Raw genomic sequence first — 22,012 nt, 5'->3', positions numbered from 1 at the left:
ATCTAACGCCTAATATCGATCGACATAAATTTCTTATAGGCAAGCGCTTATTATTTTCTGATATCAACGAAGGATATTTTTTAGTTTGATCCTCAGATTCTCGGAGGTTGTTGAAGCTTCGAGATCTAAGTCCCAAGTTAAATATTTCTTCACTATTTCCTGATTTTTTTGGAACACCGACATCTCCTTTTTTGTCATCTTCCCGCATTGTTGCACTACATCATCGCCCATATTGATCAAGTTAGAAAGCTCTTCAGCTCTTTTGACTATACTTTTGTTCAACCCACATATTTTCGCACAGTATATACCAAATGACTGTCTTGAAATTCCCTCCTTTATCTTGAATAAGAATGTGATTCCCTCATTTTCGTGGTCATCTTTAATTTGTGTCGCGCCTGAGACATGGTTTTGATTTATAAGTATATCCGTACAGTAGTGTTTGATACCTGGTATATGTTCTGTGAGTATGTTCTCATTGAAAAGCTCATGGAAGTGTGTACATGCAAGAATACGCGGGCACCTTTCACTTTTAGACATGTTCAGCATTATGGAACCAAACAGTGAGGGACCATCTAAAATATCTGTCCCCTTACCGTATTCATCAATCAAAATGAGGCTTTTTTCAGTGGCTAAAGTCAGCGATTTTGCCATTTGTTGGGAATCTAGTAGAAAGGAGCTTTGAGTCTTATATATGGTCTCTTGAGTCCTGATTCTTGTCAGTATTTTGTCTACTATTCCAATTTTTGCTCTTTCCGCCGGAACGAAACAACCAATTTGTGCCAGATACACAATTAGACCGTTCTGAGTAAGATATACAGATTTTCCTGATGCGTTAGCTCCAGTTATTATAACAATTCTTTGTTTATCGTGATTATACCAACTCAAATCAGAGAACGAACCGCCATCAATCATAGTGCTGTTTGGAATATAATCATCGAGGAAGGTTTCGTACAAGGCATGTCTTCCGTTAATAATATCCAAGACACAATTGTTTTCCATCAACTGAGGCTCTATGTAATCTCTTTCCACAGATATCCGGGCAAATGATTGTAGAATTTCCAGTTCACTGAGCAGTACACTGTAAGAAGTAAGTTCAGCTTTCTTCTCCAAAATTTGCTCTTGTAGAGAGAACAAAACTTCAATTTCATAATCTGAAATTACTCCGTAAATATCACCGTATGTTTCATCCAATTCAAGAACTTTATCATTTTTGAAATAAACATCCTCTGGGCTTCTGAATATTTCTTCCCACTCAAGGTCCGTAATATTAGCAAGAAAAGGTTCAAGCAAGGCGCTGACAGTAATCAAATATCCTAGTTGAGGGATATAAACAGCATTAATCAGCACATCTAAATTTCTTGTCATCCTGCAATCCGTTTGAGACAAAGCGCTGAGTAAAAAAGTCTGTGCCTCTCTCGCAACTTCCTGTAAAATTCCTTCCAAATGATCGTAAACGTTTCTACATTCATCTAGCCTTTCGTCCACTCCCGTATTTATTGTGACAGTTTTGGTATCTCTCGATGTATCAAAATCTATCACCGCCATTATTTTTCTTAAGCACTGTTTTAATGCTGATATATCAACATTCCTTTTGATATCATGGAAAAGGTTACCGTTATCAGGGCTCAATTTCAAAGAGTTTACCAATTTAAATATGTTAATTCCCTTCTCTAAGAAATTTACAACTTTGGACCAAGTCCCTAATGTAGATTTACCGCTGCTTAACTGATTTATAAAACCGAAGGCATCAGGACATCTCTTTATTGATTGAGTGAGTTCATCAAAAAGAACGCTGTTTTGTCTGTCTAATAGTATTCTTATGATGCAGTACCTTTGTTCTATCTGTTTCTTATTGGTTAAGGGATTGAAAAGCCAGGACTTCAACATTCTCTTGGCGTAATCCGAAGAAACTCGATTGAAGAGCTCGAATACACTGAGAGATCCATTTTTCATCATGTTATCATGACCCAGTTTATGTGCCGCAGGTAATACATTCAATGCTGATATAGTATTTTCATCCAGTACCATTCGATCCTTTAAATCAATGTACCTTATGTCATGTACTACATTTTCAAACCTATTGTTACTGAGTCGTCCTGTGATCATATTGCTTGAAGCAGTACTATCATTGCAACTATCTAGTTCTGCATGCTGTTCATTATTGGCAAGGATGCATGCAACCGTGCCTACTGTAACTCCAGTGGTGAACCTGCTATTCGACAATAAGTCGTTTAACACAGTTAGATTGTCATGACCATTTAGGTGTAATGACTCCAAAAGATCCAATTTTTTGAAATCTTTCATTGGTTGCAATTCTAATCTACATTTTACCTCGTCACATTTTTTCTTTATGTGATTAAATATCCAATCTTCCAGCCTTACCGGAACTAGACACACAGTGGGATTCATTTCCATTATTAAAAGTCCAACCATTAAATTGATGTCGTGTGCAGACTTATCAGCTTCATCGATAAGGTCATGTGACGTTATTGTAGACTTGTTAATGGCGTGGTCTTGGTTAAACGCTTTCAATGTCTTGGTATGGTAATCCAAAATAGAGCATCCAACTTTCCCTGAGTGTAAGTCAATACACATTACGACCTCCTCATCATAATTGAAGGAAAACATACCAGAGTCATCTTCTCCATCATCATCACCATCTTCGTTGATGTTTGCGTGATTGTTGTCAACAGCAGCGCCCTTGTCCGTAGACACCATCTCATTGTTGATCTTCCCCGTTTTCCTCGAAGCGCCTGAAAGCCATTGGTTAGACATATTCTGCTGAGTGGCAGTTTTTCAGAAGTAACAGCCTTCTCTTCGATAAGTTTTCTTGTTGGGTGCTTATTTGACTTCAACGTTTTATATCAATTAGCCGCCGACGGTACTTCCGGGTCATAGCCGTATCAAGTGTGTAAACTTTACAAAATTTGTAGATCAATATGTTCTTAAAGTTAAAAAGTTACATATGTCTTAATATTAATGATTAAAGTTTTGTGTGCAAAGTAGCAATGTATTCTTTTCTCTCCGTTGATTTGTTGTCCCAGGCGGAGGCATTTTTTTAGCTAGATTGATCTACTCTGTGTTCAGCTAGTGTTATCCATTTCGCTACAACCTGTGAAGAATGCAAGTAACGACGCGAAGAGTATTTTCTCCATATGGCGTTATGACGTTTAGAGGCATATCTGCAATTTTCTAAAATAATGGTAGCCAACGGAAGAACTTGTTCTTGTGTGTAATTAGAGTAGTAAACATGCGCCAAGGACCATTGATTTTGTCCCAGAATCACTTTACTTAGGAAGTAAGCGCCAGCAGCCAGCCAACTGGGTTGGGCAGATACCAGCCGATTGTCCATTATTGTGGATTCCAACAGGTATTTAGCTAGCGTTCTAGTATCATGCTCGTAATCATCAGCTTTACTGATTCTTCGCAAAAATGACATCGGACCGGGCCAACCTAGCTCAAACTTTAAGCCATTTAGTATGGTCCTTTCTGCATCCAACAGGTCCTCTCTTGAATAGCAATTTTCTGACATATACACGAAGTCCTTTATCGTAGGGCAGTTGATTTCTTCATATTTGGCAGCAATGAACAGTGATGCTGCGCCCACCAGCTGAAACTTATTAACGGGGACAATCTCTTTGCACAGATATCTATCTACTATATTGATGCAGAGGTACAGAGTTTCAGGTAAAAGTTGAAATTTTTCATGAACTTGAACGACCCAATCAATTAGTGTGCTCCGAAATGACCATCTCAATTCCGGTTGTTTATCCATGTAATACGGATCGGGTTTGTATAGTTCTTCTAGTCTCCTCATGTATTCGAATATCTCATTGGCCAATTCGGCAACCATGACCACGTCGTACACGTCATCATCGTTAGGATCTAGTGTGGTTCTATAATATGTTTTAAATGCATGTTCCCAGACCGCTGTATCGCTAGCATAATGTTGCAGCAACAGGGGTTCTTGGTCTTCTCCTTCATCATCATCACTTTCTTCATAATCTTCATCAACGGTCTCTTCTTGTGCTCTGGACATCAGCATATCGTTATGATCAGTTTCTTTCCGCCGTGCAGCACTCTGCACAGCAGGCCTCTCTTCTTCAAGTATCACAACTGAATCTGATCTTTCCCGGACCGGGCCGGCCTTTGGCTTACTTATGCTATTATTGTTAGAGTTGGTCGCAACTATGTTGGTGACATCGCTAAGTGCGACCCTTGGATGAGTAGGTGGGACGTGACCTACAGACGCGGTCCTGTGCTTTGTACTCGCTATGGGTGCCATGTTTTCATCTTTAGGGCTCCTGATATAGGCGGAGCTCGAAGACTGCGAGTTATGATGCATGTATAATAAGCAATGATAAAGAGGAAAAGAATGGTACGTTCAAAGCGAAGGACGCAGACGAAATATATGGCTTATTCTATGCAATTTTCCTTTTTTTTTCTCCTAAGCAAACAGCAAGAAAATTTTGGTCTTATCTTTTGACCAGATCAAAGAATGGTTTTATGTGTCCTTGTTCCTTGCATTTCGATATTTTTGTTTCGTTTTGTTTTGTTTTGTTTCTTCGCTTTTCGTCTCGTTCTGGTGAAAAGCGGGAAAAAAAACGGGCCTGCGGGTAACGAAGGCCTTTTGCTCTATTCCTCCAGCTTTATGGCCTGGGAGTCATCGGTGAAGAGGAAGATCTTGCCGCTAGAGTTTCCTCCAACAATCCAGTTCTGCAATGGGTGCCAGCTGACCACAGCAGGGACAGTGGCAGTGTGCAGATGGGCTAATTGCTGGCCCTCGCTGTTGTAGATGTCGATGGCGCGCTTCATGTTGGCGATTGCGAAAACACTCTTGTTTGGTTTGAACCTAGCCTTGAGAATGCTGGTCCACCTTCCCGTTTGGCAGTTATGTTGAATGGTTAGTTTGGGCACCAACTCCGCAGTAATACTATCCTTGTTTTTGAGATCGAACAGCCGAATGGTGTCATCATAGCCGTTGCATACCAGCGTTCCATCTGTCGGAGAATAGGAGACCGCTGAGACGCTTAATCTTGAGTCATAGGTTGACATGAGGTCGTGACTGGGGTAATCTTCATACTGAGACCATTCGGGCTTTTCAACAAGGTGTCTTGTATCCCAGATCTTTAGAGTTCTATCAAGGGAACCCGTCGCGATTTCGTAGGGTCTCAAAGGATTTATTGCCATAGAGCCGATCTTTTTGTCAGCCAATCTTCGCAGTTTGCACTCCGAATTTTTTGCTCTTGTGTCAAAAGTTGTAAACTCACCACTCAACGTAGTGAGGAACAAAATATGTGGATTCTCGTAACTAAATTGGCAGTCACTGATACCCAATGGATCGTCATACTCGTTTTTTAAGGTGAGCATTTCTTCACTTTGTAAGTTATTCAAATGAACTGACCTGACGCTCCCATCATATGAGGTCAGTAACACCTTTGATGTGTTTGTAGGGAAGCAATCAATACGACCGACATTTTTGGTAAACAGCTTTACCCTGGTGATATCAGGTTCCTCCATTCGGTCCTCTTCACTATCTCCCAATGGTTCATCTCGAACATTCCAAAATCCTACAGTGCCCCCCGTGTCGCCCGCAATAACTAACTTCTTTTCCACCGCAGGATGAAAATAGGTGGCAGAAATTCTATCATATGTAACCTTAATCTCATTGGGTTGAAAAACATCATACAAATCCAAATCGAATTCATCCATGCCCAAGACATCACCCTGTCTTTTTTTTATCTCTTCAAAAAAATCGCCAGACGAAAAGTTACTGTTATTAAACCTCTTGAATTTCTCCAAAAGGGCATCTTCATCTTCATCTTTTATCAAATCACTTAGTTTCACATCTCCAATCACCGACTTTTCCTTCATTTCGTCTATAAAATTCTTGTCCTCGCCGTTTGGAGAATCCTTTTTCAGTAATTGGTTATCGTTCACATTGGGTATCCCTTTAGTATTATCTGCAGCCTCGCCCCTAAGCCTTCTTGATCTTCGTGTAGGTAAAGTGGGACTAGCAGACTTTATCGCTCTGCTACTACTTGTTCTTTGTTTCTTCTTGGCAGGAACCCTAGCTTTATTTGATACCCCAGCCTCGTGCTTAATTTGAGACGCTACCCCAGACAGATGCAGCTTTTTCAATAAATCATTATTCCTTTTAATGTTCTCCTGACGCTTTTTCTGGAACTCTGTTAACTCGGGCATTCTTGAGTAAGGGCCAGTTCCTTGTTTTTAGCGTATAATTGGCTGTATTCTTGTACTATAAATCTGCAACAACAAGCGTGAAAGTGTGTTTATGCCCCCTTTAGTGATTATCAAACATGTCTTTACCTTTTTTGGCCTCATTATAATGTAAAACGTTAGAGAATGAAAATTGATAGAAAAACGCGTAATGTGGAATCCTCGGGTGAAAATTAACGATGGGCCTACTGAAAAAAGGTACGAGCATATAAAACGAAGATGGCCATTGTGTGCGACCATATATGAAGAAACCCCTTAGAAAGGCAAAACAAATAGTAATTAATAATGAGTAATATTTTGGCAGTGTTTAACCCTCCTCCACAAAGGGAGCTGGAGAAAGAAGAGACCATGGACTGCGTTCCTTGTCAGGTAATGAGCGCTATGTTTTCGGTTGGGTTTGGCTCGTATTTGGCATCTGGAAAGCCATTCAAGTATGGCAAAAGAGAAGCTAAAAAGGGTATATCTTTAACCGACTTTGATAAAAGAAACCCAAAGTGGTGGAAGCTGACTTTACGTAGCTTTGGTGGATTATTGATAGCTTTTGGGTTTGTTAGAGGGACCGAAGGTTGGTTATGGCATAAAAATAAAGAATATAAAAATTACAAAAAATTAACCAATGATAGAACACGGAGTAGTTAGTATTATTTGCAAGTTGTTTCTGATCGTGCGCTTTCTCCTTTTTTATAAATATATTACTATCAAGACTACATTTAAAGTTATCGTTACATTACAAAATCGCCTGTGCTTTACATACTATGAAGAGTCTATATATAAATGTAGGTATGAAAAGAGCGCGTGGGGAGAGCAAACATAAGTAAAAGCCCTCAGTGTTTCTAACTGGTTTTAGTGGACGCATTCAGATCGTTAGATTTTCTGTTTGCCTTGGTTTCCAGCTTGGCACGATCCAATGCTTCTCTTTTGATTCTCTTATCTTCCTTTATCTTAGATTTGATTTTTTTACACCAGTGCCTAAATTTTTCATCCTTGGATGGTGACGAATATTTCATTATGAGATCATGGTGTAGTAATTCATTGATCGATGATCTTTCCCTTTCGTTTTTAATACAACATCGGTTGACGAAATCTGTCAATTCTTTGGAAAAAACACGGCCTTTGGGTAACCTCGGTGAAGGCTCGTTAACGATCCGTTGCAACAAATCCAATATTCCATCAGGCGTGTCATTGTGTCCGCCAAGTGGGAACTCCCCAGTCACTAGCTCGATAATCATTAACCCCAGCGACCAAACATCACCCTTGATGGAATAAACATTCCCCTGTATCCTCTCTGGTGACATGTAAGTGGATGTCCCAACAAATGTGTCAGCTATGGAATTTATCAGTTTTTTGGAAACTCCAAAATCACAGAGTTTAATCTGCCCTTTACTATTAATTAAAACATTAGAAGGCTTAATATCACGGTGGATGATCTTATACTGTCGGTACAAATGATCCAGCCCATTGAGCACGCCGCATGCTATCTTCGATATTGTTAGCTCATTAAACCAGGTTTTTTTATTCGAAATAGTTTCTCTTTGAACGAATCTCTTATAAACAGATAGTATTTTATCTAATGAACCGCAATCTGAGTATTCCATTAAGATAATGATTTCGTTGTTTATATGCTGATTATAATACGCACCATAGAAGGTTATGATATTTTCGTGAGGCTTGACGTTTTTGACAATAGATAACTCTCTAACTAATTGATTGATGATGGTGCTATTGTTCTGTTCCACGGGAATGGTCTTTTTGGCCACGATTTTAGAATCGGGAACATGCAATGCCTTAACTACAGTTCCAGAATTCCCAGCACCAATTTTGCCCAACTGAACCAAATCCTGAAGTTGGATGTAATTATCGCTTGAGTTTCCCGATAACGTATCCTTCAAATCTGCTGTGGTCGGTGATAGGCTTTCTTCCAATGGCGGTAGTGATATCGAGTGTTCATTTTCTACAGGTGTTGCGGCGTTGGACGATCCCTGGATCGTGGAGGTAGTGGAATTCGTGGATGATGGCGATAGCCCAAAATTATTACTGTAGGCATCTATAATGCACGGCGTTGACAAAGAAGAAGATGATGACACACATGGAGATTGAGACAATGATGACATGACCAAAACAGATTCATTTTGCGGTCGCTGTACTACCACGGAGCTTGGCTTCAGTTCTGCCTGCTCATCGGCATTTGCATTCAATGTCAGTTTTTTTTTGAGACCTCTTCGCAAAAACAAGTTGCTGCTGTTCTTTATGGCGTTGATGTTGGACATCACGTGGCCCTCTATTCGAGAATGCTCTTGATGAGCCTCTGTCTTTTCTTGCAATTGGCCATTACTGCTCATATCTGCATGCAGGTTGAGATTAAGGCCCTTCAAATTCCGCCTTTGCAAAGTCTTCCGTTGAAACATGACCAACAATCAATATACCGCGCCGCACAACTGAACTGGACCGGTGCTCTTTACTTATCAACCCTGATATTTCTCATTATCTTGCTGGTCTTATATCCCGTTAGATAGTCTATAATAGTACAATTTCGCTGTTACCCTACAAATCACATATAACGAGGCCAGTGTCTAAAAAAGGGAGGGGAAAAAAATTTCGTAAAAGAAAGGACAACACAATCTTGAAACTAGTGGCCACTTTTAATATTCGGGTTTGCAAAGAATAGAACATTACCGATAAAAGTGTTTGGTTTCTGATTGTACATTTATTTTTCATCATTTTATTCAGTTTTGTTACGTCCACATCCTTTCTAAGACTACAAGCCTAATATTTTCATTAATAAAGAATTATACAACAAAACCGCAATAATAGTCAACATAGTAATTTTTATTTCTAATAGGAAGATAGATACAACGGATCTTTATTTTTAACCCCTTTATTTCTTTATAACCGCATCGCCATTCGCATAATAACTTATCACAGGCCTAGAATACGACAAAAAAAGAAATTAATAATGAGTTCCATCAATAAAAACTTCATTACTAATAACAATAGTAATACAGACCTCGATCTAGACTGGAAAACTGCATTGAATATCCCTAAGAAAGATACCAGACCGCAGACTGACGATGTCTTGAACACAAAGGGTAATACTTTTGAAGATTTTTATTTGAAAAGAGAACTCTTAATGGGTATTTTTGAAGCCGGTTTTGAAAAGCCATCTCCCATTCAAGAAGAGGCCATTCCCGTAGCAATAACCGGTAGGGACATATTGGCAAGAGCCAAGAATGGTACCGGTAAGACAGCCGCGTTTGTCATTCCAACATTGGAGAGAGTCAAGCCGAAATTAAATAAAATTCAAGCTTTGATCATGGTCCCCACAAGGGAATTGGCCTTACAAACTTCACAAGTCGTCCGTACATTGGGTAAACACTGTGGTATTTCATGTATGGTAACCACTGGTGGTACCAATTTGAGAGATGATATTTTAAGATTAAATGAAACAGTTCATATTTTGGTTGGTACTCCTGGTAGAGTGTTGGATTTGGCCTCAAGGAAAGTAGCAGATCTATCTGATTGTTCTTTATTCATCATGGATGAAGCTGATAAGATGTTATCTCGCGATTTCAAGACAATAATTGAACAAATTTTGTCTTTCTTACCAACAACTCATCAATCTTTGTTGTTTAGTGCTACCTTCCCATTGACAGTGAAGGAATTTATGGTTAAGCACTTGCATAAACCATATGAAATCAATCTAATGGAAGAACTGACTCTTAAGGGTATAACTCAATACTACGCCTTCGTGGAAGAAAGACAAAAGTTGCACTGTTTGAACACTTTATTCTCCAAGCTACAAATCAATCAAGCCATTATTTTCTGTAATTCTACCAACCGTGTTGAGTTATTGGCCAAAAAAATTACTGATTTAGGTTATTCATGTTACTACTCTCATGCGAGAATGAAACAACAAGAAAGGAACAAAGTTTTCCATGAGTTCCGTCAAGGTAAGGTGCGTACTCTGGTCTGTTCCGATTTATTGACCCGTGGTATTGATATCCAAGCTGTCAATGTAGTTATTAATTTCGATTTCCCTAAAACAGCAGAAACTTATTTGCATCGTATTGGTAGATCCGGCAGATTTGGCCATTTAGGTCTAGCGATTAATTTGATTAATTGGAATGATCGTTTCAATCTCTATAAGATTGAGCAAGAACTGGGCACCGAAATCGCGGCCATTCCAGCTACAATCGATAAATCACTGTATGTGGCAGAAAACGATGAAACTGTCCCTGTTCCATTCCCAATAGAGCAACGAAGCTATCAACCACAGGCAGCATCTCAACAGCAGTTACCGCCTCAACAACAATTTGCCATTCCTCCGCAGCAACATCATCCGCAATTCATGGTTCCTCCTCCTCAACATCAACAACAACAGGTGTACCCTCCGTCACAAATTCCTCCACAACAAGGGTACCCTCCACAACAGGAACATTTCATGGCAATGCCACCAGGACAACCTCAACCCCAATTTTAAATAATTCGGAAAAAAAGAAAAAGATACGTGAGAAGTATTTTTCCCTTATCTAATTGTTCGTTGTTATTTTTTTAAGCTGCTTTTGTGAATTATTTTATTCTGTAACCATACTGTTACCATTGATTTAACATTGAACATGAAATCAGTCGTGACTATTTTTTTTTTGTGCTTATTTTACTTTCTACCCTTTTTTTCCAACCCCAGTGCCAATCTTTTTTTGTCCTAATTTGCACACTTTTTATTGTTAACAATTTATTACTTCTTTTTGTTTATGAAAAAATATATCAAACGGCTTCATTCTTTCACCAGTCATTTGTAACCAATACTATCGTCCACATCAAGAGCTCAAAATGCACTTGCCCAGTTTCATCGACGCTTTCGCTTTTTAGCTATTTTTTATTGTTATCATTTCCACAATAAAACTATTCATTTCAACTGACAAGATGAAACTTTCTTTGAATATTCTTTCTTTTTTTGGTTTTTTTTTACAAGCTTTTTTTTTTTTTTTTTTTTTTTTTTGAGAAAACAATCTCAAGGAAAGAATATCAATACTATGTACATATATATACATATATATATATATATTATATAATTGTTTAGATAAATCAACTATTCAAAAGATACATGTATTCTTATTATTTTCTGCGTATTCTTCCCTATTTCCAATTACCTTTAGGTTTGCGGGGTTTTCTAAGATTGATTCGCTTTAAAATGCAAAAAAATAGTACGCAAAATGATGCTAGAATCCAAACTTTTGTGTGAGAAAAGAACAAGTCATGCATGCATGGGCTGTAATAATGTTATCCAAAGACGCGCTAATAAAAATACTAAGCCAGAACAACTTCAGGAAGGATATAAAAATTGATGATAAAGTTTTACCCATGATACAAAATTATCTGGATATTTTTATCGAAGAAGCGGCGTTGCGATCACTGCAATCTCAGAAGGATGCCAGTGGAGGACATCGTGATGGGCCGTTGGAGTTGTCACATCTAGATCTCGAGCGTATTGTTGGGCTCCTGTTAATGGATATGTAGATATCTCCAATTATATTCACAAAAATGTGGGGTAGCGCCACCATGTTGACTAATGAAAGCAACTAGCTTTCTTCTATTTGACTCATTCGGCTAGATTTTGGAATAAATGTGTACTTACATATACAAAATATACAATATTTTTATCTGGGTGGTTGCGTAAAACGTAGTATTGAGATAATTAGATTAATTAGTCCATATATATTATGCTGATGTGAAAAGAATGCTCATCTGATTAGAAATGCGGACTGAAATGATACGATTACTTCATAGGTCAATTAGAGTATACCCCTGGCTATTTGAGCGGTTATTCTGAGATTGCTGCTGTGGCTGGTTACCAAATCCGTAGCCTGTTTGGGTTGGTACAATGTTGGTACTTGGTAAACCCGTATATTGACTATTTAGAAACGGATTTTGCTTGGGATCATTGGACACTTGCCTATAGCCTGTTCCCTGGGAATTAATGAACGTTCCCGTTTTCGTGTGTTGAGCGGGAACACGGGAGTCCCCGACGTTGCCAAATGTGTCAATGCCGGTACCTGTGGCCAGTAACTCGTTTAGCTTACCGTACTTGTCCGTCATCGATTGATTACCGGTTCTTGTTTGAGTTAATGGTTGCTGTTGCTGTTGCTGTTGCATCGATGAAGAGGCCATGAAAGACTGGTCTTGTTTCTGTGAAGTAACTTCTTGGTTGGGCTTAGCAAATGGGTTGTTGGACGGAACCTGCTGTTGCTGTTGCAAAGAAGCGATATATTGTTGTTGTTGGAAATGTGCCAGTTCTTCGGGTGATATAGGATTTCCAAATACGTCGTAGTACATCGCTTCCTGTTGTTGCTGCTGTTGTTGTAGTTGTTGTTGTTGTTGTTGTAATTGAAATTGTGCATATTCCTCGGGCGTGATTGGGTTGCCAAAGATATCATAGTACATAGGTTGCTGCTGTTGTTGTTGTGCATGCACTTGTTGCATCCTCTGTAAATCTTGCAGTCTTTTTAACTCCTCTTCCTCTTTACTTAACTGCAAAGCGGTTTCATAATCCTCGTCCTGCTTTCTTCTTCTTTCGTCCTCTTCTGCTGTCATCCTACTGGCATCAATGGCTCTCTGCAAATCATCGTCGTCCTCGTCATTACGCCCGGTTCCTCTTCTCTTTCTTCCTTTCCTACTTCTGCCCTTGATATTCATGTTCCTTTCCTCGTTTAATCTTTCGTCGTCGGATAACAATGTCGTCAATTCCTTGGCTTTGACCCTCACAATCTGGCCTTGATCTACACCTTCATCGTCCTCGTGTCTAAACTCCTTTAAAGTTTTAATAATGTACAAGTTTTCTTTACACCAAAGAACGCAGTTTTCGCTGCCAAACCTGATCAAATAGTCCAACACAGTCAAAGCCTTCGCAATGTGTCTCCAATATTTCCCCTTATCATTCAGTCTCTTGTCTAGCATGTCCATTATTTCAAAAAAATCTGCGCTATCGTACGATTTTTCAGCCAGTTCAATCAACGAGTCCTTGGAGACCTGATGGTTGTCGTTGGACGTGGCATTTCTCACCAGCACCTGGGTAGAAGAGTAGCCCTTCACAAGATTCTTCGCAGATCTGACAAACTGCTTCGACATGATCCTTGTACCTCTTGTTCGGCCCTTTCTTCCTGAACTGAATCTCATATGAACGAACGGCTCTTTCCTCTTGTTCTTCAAACTCCTATTTGTCATTGGAAGAGGCTGTCACCATTACCCGCATGAATTTTCTTTAATAGGTGCATTTTTGAGGCCGGCATCGCTCTCAAGCACCTACTTCAAGCATTGAACAATCTCGCTAATAGCTCACTAATGCTCATAAAAGGATTTTTAGTGCTACTATGGGCTTCATACGCCCACCTGTCCTACCATCAGTCCTTCATTGACGTATTCTTCCAACGAAGATGGTTGATGGAATTTTTCACTCAACGCGAAAACGCGTCAGGACAAAATTTAGGAGCAATAGGCGATTTGTCTGTACTCTGCTTTATTTTATTGCTAGCAGTAATGATGATACTGGTGGTATATAATAGCGCATAGCGTCGTTACCTTATCAATTACATGCGCAGATTACTTGCAGGCCTTCTTTTTTCACCCGCACGTTCCTTGAATCCAAGATTATCATTACTCATGCCACCATCGTTGCCCTCTTCCGCCGGTAAGAAGCCAAAACAAGCCACTTTGGCTAGATTCTTCAGTTCCATGAAGAATGAGCCATCGGGGAGCTCATCCTCTCCTGAGAAAGCTCCCAAACACAAGCTAGAAAATAATATAGATAATAATAGTAGTGAAGGAGCAGACGCTACTAAGAAACTAAAACAAGTGTCTACCGTGCAGACATTGGTGGCTCCATCCACTATGGGTAGCAGCCCTTTTTCTTTACCTTCATCTGCTCCCTCCTCCAGTGGTGTCGATGTGTCGCAAGAATCTCGCGAGTTCACACCCCAGGTTGAAAAGGAACCGAGTTCAAATGATAATGACCATTATTCATCTAATATCCCCTACTCTGAAGTTTGTGAAGTTTTCAACAAGATCGAAGCCATATCTTCTCGTTTGGAGATTATCAGAATTTGTTCTGATTTTTTTATAAAGATAATGAACCAATCCTCCAAGAATTTAATACCTACCACGTACCTTTTCATCAATAGATTGGGTCCGGATTACGAAGCCGGTCTAGAATTGGGTCTTGGTGAAAATCTACTGATGAAAACAATCAGTGAATCTTGTGGAAAATCGATGAGTCAGATTAAACTCAAATACAAGGAAATGGGGGATTTAGGTGAAATAGCAATGGGTGCGAGAAATGTTCAACCTACTATGTTCAAGCCTAAAGCTTTAACTGTAGGTGAGGTCTTCAAAAACCTTAGAACTATTGCAAAAACTCAAGGTAAAGATTCGCAATTGAGAAAAATGAAGCTGATCAAGAGAATGCTCACTGCGTGCCAGGGTGTGGAAGCTAAATTTTTGATCAGATCCTTGGAGTCAAAGTTGAGAATTGGTCTTGCTGAGAAAACGGTTCTGATATCTCTATCCAAGGCCCTTTTGCTTCATGATGAAAATAAAGAAAACTCACCTGACAAGGAAATTCCTATGGACGTCCTGGAAAGCGCGCAACAAAGGATCAGAGACGCATTCTGTCAAGTACCGAATTATGAGATTGTCATAAATTCATGCTTGAACCACGGCATCATGAATCTGGATAAGTATTGTACTCTGAGACCGGGAATTCCGTTAAAACCCATGTTGGCCAAACCCACTAAGGCAATAAATGAAGTTTTAGATAGATTTCAAGGTGAAACTTTCACGTCTGAATATAAATACGACGGAGAAAGAGCTCAAGTTCATTTGCTGAATGACGGCACGATGAGGATTTATTCCAGAAATGGCGAGAACATGACAGAAAGATATCCAGAAATCAAAATCACAGATTTTATTCAAGACTTAAATAGTACAAAAAATCTAATTCTGGACTGTGAGGCTGTGGCTTGGGACAAAGAACAAAAAAAAATTCTACCCTTCCAAATTCTTAGCACAAGAAAACGTAAAGATGTGGAATTGCATGATGTTAAGGTGAAAGTTTGTCTCTTTGCATTTGACATACTCTGTTACAACGACGAAAGACTGATTAATAAGTCATTACGAGAAAGAAGAGAACATTTGGCAAAGGTTACAAAAGTTGTTCCAGGAGAATTCCAATATGCCACTCAGATCATAACAAATAATCTTGATGAACTGCAAAAATTTCTTGATGAATCCGTTAATAACTCTTGTGAAGGTCTAATGGTCAAAATGCTGGATGGCCCTGAATCCCACTATGAACCAAGTAAAAGATCACGAAACTGGTTGAAGTTGAAAAAGGACTACTTGGAAGGAGTTGGAGATTCATTGGACCTTTGCGTATTGGGGGCATATTATGGTAGAGGTAAAAGGACAGGCACATATGGTGGATTCCTTTTAGGCTGTTACAACCAAGACACAGGAGAATTTGAGACATGTTGCAAAATAGGGACAGGGTTCTCTGATGAAATGTTGCAGTTGTTGCACGAAAGGTTAACCCCAACAATAATTGACGGACCAAAGGCCACGTTCGTTTTTGATGCAAGTGCTGAGCCAGACGTATGGTTTGAACCTACGACTTTGTTTGAAGTTTTGACTGCGGACCTTTCCCTGTCACCCATTTATAAGGCCGGTAGTGCAACTTTTGATAAAGGTGTATCTTTACGGTTCCCAAGATTTTTGCGCATAAGAGAGGATAAAGGTGTCGAAGATGCGACTTCTTCAGATCAAATTATTGAATTGTATGAAAATCAATCTCATGTACAAAATTAGATGAGTATCTCGTTATCTCAATAACTATCAATATTTAAGAAAGGAGAGCAACTTTCACAACAGCGTTCCAGATAAAAACGACAATTTTTTACTTCTCTCGTTTTATGTCTATCTTACATAATAGCATTATAAAACAATAAGAAGTCTCTCTGACACTTTTCCCACCTTTGTGGGTCAAAAAACACGTATGATCCCCTTTCGCTTAGCCCGTCAGCGGACACAATCGGTTCCATCATCGGGTCCTTGGTGAGCCAGGCCTTCAAGGTCTTGTGGTACCTCCAATTCCTTTTCCTGAGTTCTAAATACGTCAGTTCCTGGATGACTGTACCTGGATGTTTATAAAAGAGGAAAAACAACGTTTCATCTTGGAAAAGGGCCACACGCTGTTGATCATTTTGAATAGAATTGAAACATGGCGGGGTTACATTGGATTGTAATACGCCGGGAATGTTGGTGAAGGATTCTGGTGTAAAAAATCGGGGCTCCACTTCACTTCTGGATGTCTCTGCCCAAGGTGACTGGAAAGTATCGAGAACTCTGTGATCCTGCGAATCTCTCGGAATGCCTAACGAATATAACATCGACGATAAATCCGCTCCTAAAGTCATGGAATGATCATATGTGCTTGATAGTTCTTTGTCCTCTAGTTTAAGCAGCGGCACTAGTGCTCGTAGACCAAATTTTTCCATTGTGTAATCAACAGTGTATTTTTATTGTCTTAATAGTTTGGTTCCTTTTGTTGCTATTCTATGCCTTTGTTAAAAAATGTCTTACCTTTCTTCTTTCTTTACCTTTCATATTCGCCTCGCTTTTTCATGGCAATAAAAAATATTCAAATACAATAGTATCATCAACCTGTAACGAAGAGCTCATTCTTCAAATAACATATATAAGACTCAAACACGGGAGCGGTTGCATAATAAAAGCTACGTTATAGAAAAATGGAATTGAGACGGTTTGGACCCAATATTATAGTCACAGGAACGCCGGGGTGTGGCAAGTCCTCTACATGTGAGCTTTTGAAGGACGAATTGAAAGGGTACAAGTACTATAACATTTCTGATTTTGCCAAGGACAATGATTGTTTTGAAGCATATGATGAGGCGCGTAAATCACACATTGTCGATGAAGACAAGCTGCTGGACAAACTGGAGCCACTGCTGAGACAGGGGAACAGCATTATCGATTGGCATGTGAATGACGTGTTCCCAGAGAGGCTGATTGACTTGGTGGTGGTTCTGAGGTGCGATAATTCTAACTTGTATTCAAGATTGCATGCAAGAGGATACCATGATTCCAAGATTGAGGAAAATCTCGACGCTGAGATTATGGGCGTCGTCAAGCAGGATGCCGTGGATTCGTATGAACCACACATTGTGGTGGAGCTACAAGGTGATACAAAAGAGGACATGGTGTCCAATGTGGCACGCATTGTCGCTTGGGAAAAGATGTGGCTGGAGCAACATTCAGATGGTGTCACTAACGAATACCAAGGGCCCCACGGTGATGACGAAGAAAGTGAGTAAGCCGCTACATGACCGTAGCGTACGTATGTATATCTTTGTAGAACAGTGATCTTAACTACAGCAGTGCTTGTAAAGACGGGTCCTTCTGGCACACAGTCCTACGCTTCTTCACTGCTATTTTGGTTATGTATTTCCACTGGCCGATGCCGATGCCTGTGGAAAAGTCAGAAGTGAAAAAATTTTCAACACATACAAATTATATACTTCTTTTTTGAGGCTAATAGAATAACTGAAGAACAGCACGAGGACATTTGTGTACTGTGATTGTGATTGTCTAATATAGGAATTATGCACTATGTGGTATTGGAGCTGCAAGTCGCGTATTTGCCAGATAGCCCTAAGGATCAGTGTCGCATCGGGAGCATAGCATATCAAATTGTGGATGCTGAAACCTTAATATGCCACTATGATATCGATTCTTTACCCAAAATCGAGGTGGATGGGGAAGCCAAGAGTCTGGAGAGCGCAATGATACAATTGGATAAAGACATCCACGACGTAATTGGCAACGATGAGTTTGTCCTTGTTTCGCTGTGTTCCACTTGGCATATTCGTGTCACCTTATCACGTCAAGCGCGAGATGACGGTTTCATCCTTACCTCGTACTTACAACATCCAAGGTTATTTGATTTATGGAAGGAATTTGATAGATGGTGTGTTAATCATCCGGAACTTTTGGAACAAAGGAAAGCCACCTCAAATAATAACTCTAATACTAAGGCTGGCGGCAGTAATGGTGCTCTAGCCAAGAATACAAAGGATTTTAATGAAATGATCAGAATACTGGAGGTTTCAACGCCCTCGGAAGGAGCTGATTTTATTCCGGAGGAGCAATCTCTTTTGCGGAGGACAACAGACATACTTTTGCAGTTGCACAAGAAGTGCTCTTCCCCGGAAGACATGAAATCTGTTTTAACACAGCCATACGACTCATATACTGATATTAGAACGTTCTTACAAGAAAGATCCAAGGTTTTGTACATGAATAATTTACCACCTGACACAACTCAAAGCGAATTAGAATCATGGTTCACTCAATATGGCGTCAGGCCTGTTGGATTTTGGACTGTGAAAAATATCGTGGAAGATACGTCTAACGTCAATAACAACTGGAGTTTAAATAATAGTCCCTATGTGGAAGAGCAAGATAGTATTTCAGGATTTGTTGTGTTTCAAACACATGAAGAGGCTACCGAAGTACTTGCCTTGAATGGGAGATCTATATTGTCTAACCTGGCAAACACTAAGCAGCCGAGGGTGGTTGAGCATGTCCTTGAACTTCAACCTTCTTCCACAGGTGTACTCGATAAGGCACAAGAAATTTTATCTCCCTTCCCTCAAAGTAAAAACAAACCGAGACCAGGTGATTGGAATTGCCCATCTTGTGGCTTTTCGAATTTCCAGAGGCGTACTGCATGTTTTAGATGTTCTTTCCCAGCACCGTCAAATATTCAGATGCATAATGTGATTTCAAATAATAACGCTAATAGCAACAGTAATATTTTAAACAACCGCATGAGCTCGGGTTCGTCAAACAACAACAATAGCGCTATCGTAAACCACCCCTATATTAATACCGAGTTTAATATGATGGGTAATACAACGCCAACAGCATTGGCTTACAACAGAGCCCAATTTTCTGCAATTACGCCGCTGTCACGACAAAATTCATTGAACTTGACTCCCTCAAGCAGCGGGTCGCCCATAATTATGGCGGATCATTTTGCGGGAACCAACAATATAGTGCCAAATTATCGCTACAATGGTAACAGTAGCAATATCAATAATATGACCAACAACAGGTATAACAGTAATAAGATCAACAGTGGTAATGAGGGTGGTAATGGGAACCACGTTAACAGCAATATTAATAATAATCACAATAATAATCACAATAACAATCATCATAATGGCAATACCAATAATAGTTATATGAACAATAATAATAGTATGAACAATAGTAATAGTATGAACAACAATAATAATAGTAGCTCCAATGTCGGCGTGGGAGGCTCTGGGTCTAACATACCATTCAGAGCAGGAGATTGGAAGTGTTCCACGTGTACCTATCACAATTTCGCTAAAAACGTGGTATGCTTACGCTGCGGCGGTCCAAAATCTGTAAATGCGGATGCCAACGAAACAAATCATTATATAGAGGGATTAACGGTTGGGCCAGGGTCGCATATCCACAGTGATAACGGTAGTAACCGCACCGATGGGAAGGATAATAAAGGTCGTGATATTAGTTTGATGGAATACGTATCACCACCGTTATCGATCGTGAAGGAGGGAGATGGGAATGGCAGCTCGTTCAATGAGTTCAAAGGCGATAAGGTCAATATTGATTATTCTAATGGTAATGATAGCTCTTCTTTTACTAATGGTTTTAATGGTTCAGTACGTTGGTAGTCATAAACAGGCGTGATCAAAAAAAAAACTGGCATTTCTGCATTGTATTTTTCTTTATTCTATTTTTTTATATGAACACCTTCTCTGCCTTCATTTTTTCTTCAGGTTCAGTTAATTAGCTGGGAAGTGTAATTATGCATATGTATACATGTAGTTTGATAGAATGTGGGACATTAATCTTTGAATTATATATCCGGGAAAATCCTCATGATTTGGGCATGCTTACATAGTTCAATTTACTATCCTATTTATTCTTCCTGAAACCTCAGAACGGTTCTTAGGCAATCACCATTATGCAAATCCTCAAAAGCTTGGTTGATTTCCTTAAATGGTCTTCTATGAGTGATAAATTCTTCCACTTTCAAGGCTCCGCTTTGATAGTCTTTGATTAAGCCGCCCATTTCAGATCTACCTTTGATGCCACCGAATGCAGAGCCCTTCCACACTCTACCAGTTACCAGTTGGAAAGGTCTGGTGGAAATCTCTTCGCCAGCAGCTGCAACACCAATGATAATAGATTGACCCCAGCCCTTATGACAAGCTTCCAGAGCGTCTCTCATGATGTTGGTATTACCAGTACAGTCAAAAGTGAAGTCTAGGCCCCCGTCGGTCATGTCGATTAACTTTTCAACAATAGTTTGATCTTCAGCCAGATCTTCCTTAGGGTTAATGAAATCTGTGGCACCGAAGTTAGAAGAATATTGCCTTTTCTTGTTGTTGATATCCACAGCAATAATCTTAGAAGCGCCTCTTGATTTTGCCCCTTGCATGACAGAAAGTCCTACGGTACCGCAACCAAACACGGCAACAGTATCGCCCTCCTGTACATTAGCAGTTTTAATAGCTGCACCATATCCGGTAGTAACACCGCAACCGAGTAAACAGGCCGCGTCCAGCGGTGCCTTAGGATCAATAGCCACTACAGACACATCAGCTACCACAGTGTATTCCGAAAAAGTGGAGCAACCCATAAAGTGGTAGATATCCTCGCCCTTAGCATTATGAAATCTTGTTGTTCCATCAGGCATTACACCTTTCCCTTGCGTTGCTCTGACAGCACTACACAAGTTAGTCTTACCAGATGTACAGAACTTACACTTGCCACACTCAGCAGTGTATAGAGCAATAACGTGGTCACCGGGCTTGACCGTCATGACATCATCGCCCACCGATTCCACGATACCGGCACCTTCGTGACCTAAAATACAAGGGAAAAGGCCTTCTGGATCAGAACCAGATAAAGTATACGCGTCAGTGTGACACACAGCAGTGAATTCAATTTTAATACGAACCTCATGGGCTTTTGGTGGGTCTACAGTGATTTCCTCCACGCTCAATGACTTCTTTGCATTATACGCAACAGCAGCAACGCATTGAATGGGTTTACCAACAGTAGCAGCCAGCATTTTATTTTGCGTTATCTTTTTGTTCTTCCACGGGGTTTTGGGGAGAGTAAACTTAACTATCCATGTTAATAACCTGGTCTCTCTCAAATATATGTACACGGATGTCCTTCCCCTTAGTAATGAAATTTTTCACTTTCCTGCCTCTATGAAATGCCTTTATCATGTAATTTCAGTTAGAGAGAGAGACCCAAACACCACAATTCAAAACAAGGCGTAGAGCAGTTTGTGGGTTATTCACAACAGCAGTGAGTTTGTGAGGTTATCCTAAGCAGTGCATGAGAAGCTATTGCATTGGTTTGGTCAATCGGCTAGATTTGCGAGCCAATTCGGAGAAAAGCGTGCGAGGGTATGAAATGATACCCAGGCTTCTGTACTTTCCTCAATTCTGGAGTGAACTGACAGGGTATGTGAATCAGCACTGCATGTATAATCACGGTTACTGTTGTGCTTTTTTGTAGTATGTAGAATGTAATCTGTTATAACCAACCATTCCTTTGAAAACGATAATTTGGTAATCTTTTTACTAGCGCCGTTTGGAGCGAGAGCAAGGGCGCCTTTTAAAGGGAAGGTCAACTA

General features: G+C 39.9%; 12 protein-coding genes across 12 annotated transcripts; 5 read left to right on the top strand and 7 right to left on the bottom strand.

The window, feature by feature from the left end:
• Positions 1 to 63: 63 nt before the first annotated feature.
• On the bottom strand, positions 64 to 2,775 carry MSH5 (MutS family protein MSH5; the record flags this gene model as incomplete). The annotated part of the gene is made up of 1 exon (XM_056232230.1): positions 64 to 2,775. One exon carries the CDS (start codon positions 2,773 to 2,775, stop codon positions 64 to 66), a length of 2,712 nt encoding a protein of 903 aa, XP_056086529.1.
• A 283-nt stretch (positions 2,776 to 3,058) lies between these two features.
• On the bottom strand, positions 3,059 to 4,345 carry CLB3 (B-type cyclin CLB3; the record flags this gene model as incomplete). Its single annotated transcript, XM_056232228.1, has 1 exon — positions 3,059 to 4,345. The coding sequence occupies one exon, from the start codon at positions 4,343 to 4,345 to the stop codon at positions 3,059 to 3,061; it is 1,287 nt and encodes a 428-aa protein (XP_056086528.1).
• Positions 4,346 to 4,635: 290 nt separating this feature from the next.
• CMR1 (Cmr1p) lies at positions 4,636 to 6,204 on the bottom strand (the record flags this gene model as incomplete). The annotated part of the gene is made up of 1 exon (XM_056232227.1): positions 4,636 to 6,204. One exon carries the CDS (start codon positions 6,202 to 6,204, stop codon positions 4,636 to 4,638), a length of 1,569 nt encoding a protein of 522 aa, XP_056086527.1.
• Positions 6,205 to 6,525: 321 nt separating this feature from the next.
• DMO2 (Dmo2p) lies at positions 6,526 to 6,879 on the top strand (the record flags this gene model as incomplete). The annotated part of the gene is made up of 1 exon (XM_056232226.1): positions 6,526 to 6,879. One exon carries the CDS (start codon positions 6,526 to 6,528, stop codon positions 6,877 to 6,879), a length of 354 nt encoding a protein of 117 aa, XP_056086526.1.
• Positions 6,880 to 7,073: 194 nt separating this feature from the next.
• STE7 (mitogen-activated protein kinase kinase STE7) lies at positions 7,074 to 8,645 on the bottom strand (the record flags this gene model as incomplete). The annotated part of the gene is made up of 1 exon (XM_056232225.1): positions 7,074 to 8,645. The coding sequence occupies one exon, from the start codon at positions 8,643 to 8,645 to the stop codon at positions 7,074 to 7,076; it is 1,572 nt and encodes a 523-aa protein (XP_056086525.1).
• Positions 8,646 to 9,193: 548 nt separating this feature from the next.
• DHH1 (DExD/H-box ATP-dependent RNA helicase DHH1) lies at positions 9,194 to 10,717 on the top strand (the record flags this gene model as incomplete). The annotated part of the gene is made up of 1 exon (XM_056232224.1): positions 9,194 to 10,717. One exon carries the CDS (start codon positions 9,194 to 9,196, stop codon positions 10,715 to 10,717), a length of 1,524 nt encoding a protein of 507 aa, XP_056086524.1.
• A 1,301-nt stretch (positions 10,718 to 12,018) lies between these two features.
• Positions 12,019 to 13,362, bottom strand: ENT1 (epsin; the record flags this gene model as incomplete). Its single annotated transcript, XM_056232223.1, has 1 exon — positions 12,019 to 13,362. One exon carries the CDS (start codon positions 13,360 to 13,362, stop codon positions 12,019 to 12,021), a length of 1,344 nt encoding a protein of 447 aa, XP_056086523.1.
• Positions 13,363 to 13,824: 462 nt separating this feature from the next.
• On the top strand, positions 13,825 to 16,092 carry CDC9 (DNA ligase (ATP) CDC9; the record flags this gene model as incomplete). The annotated part of the gene is made up of 1 exon (XM_056232222.1): positions 13,825 to 16,092. The coding sequence occupies one exon, from the start codon at positions 13,825 to 13,827 to the stop codon at positions 16,090 to 16,092; it is 2,268 nt and encodes a 755-aa protein (XP_056086522.1).
• A 113-nt stretch (positions 16,093 to 16,205) lies between these two features.
• On the bottom strand, positions 16,206 to 16,781 carry CDC36 (CCR4-NOT core subunit CDC36; the record flags this gene model as incomplete). Its single annotated transcript, XM_056232221.1, has 1 exon — positions 16,206 to 16,781. One exon carries the CDS (start codon positions 16,779 to 16,781, stop codon positions 16,206 to 16,208), a length of 576 nt encoding a protein of 191 aa, XP_056086521.1.
• Positions 16,782 to 17,033: 252 nt separating this feature from the next.
• Positions 17,034 to 17,618, top strand: FAP7 (nucleoside-triphosphatase; the record flags this gene model as incomplete). Its single annotated transcript, XM_056232220.1, has 1 exon — positions 17,034 to 17,618. One exon carries the CDS (start codon positions 17,034 to 17,036, stop codon positions 17,616 to 17,618), a length of 585 nt encoding a protein of 194 aa, XP_056086520.1.
• Positions 17,619 to 17,906: 288 nt separating this feature from the next.
• On the top strand, positions 17,907 to 20,030 carry NRP1 (Nrp1p; the record flags this gene model as incomplete). The annotated part of the gene is made up of 1 exon (XM_056232219.1): positions 17,907 to 20,030. The coding sequence occupies one exon, from the start codon at positions 17,907 to 17,909 to the stop codon at positions 20,028 to 20,030; it is 2,124 nt and encodes a 707-aa protein (XP_056086519.1).
• A 248-nt stretch (positions 20,031 to 20,278) lies between these two features.
• SFA1 (bifunctional alcohol dehydrogenase/S-(hydroxymethyl)glutathione dehydrogenase) lies at positions 20,279 to 21,436 on the bottom strand (the record flags this gene model as incomplete). The annotated part of the gene is made up of 1 exon (XM_056232217.1): positions 20,279 to 21,436. The coding sequence occupies one exon, from the start codon at positions 21,434 to 21,436 to the stop codon at positions 20,279 to 20,281; it is 1,158 nt and encodes a 385-aa protein (XP_056086518.1).
• Positions 21,437 to 22,012: the final 576 nt, after the last annotated feature.

The sequence above is a fragment of the Saccharomyces kudriavzevii genome (assembly GCF_947243775.1).
Source record: "Saccharomyces kudriavzevii IFO 1802 strain IFO1802 genome assembly, chromosome: 4".
Taxonomy (NCBI): domain Eukaryota; kingdom Fungi; phylum Ascomycota; class Saccharomycetes; order Saccharomycetales; family Saccharomycetaceae; genus Saccharomyces; species Saccharomyces kudriavzevii.
Note: the sequence above shows the minus strand (reverse complement) of the source record. Positions and strands in the feature narration are given on the sequence as shown.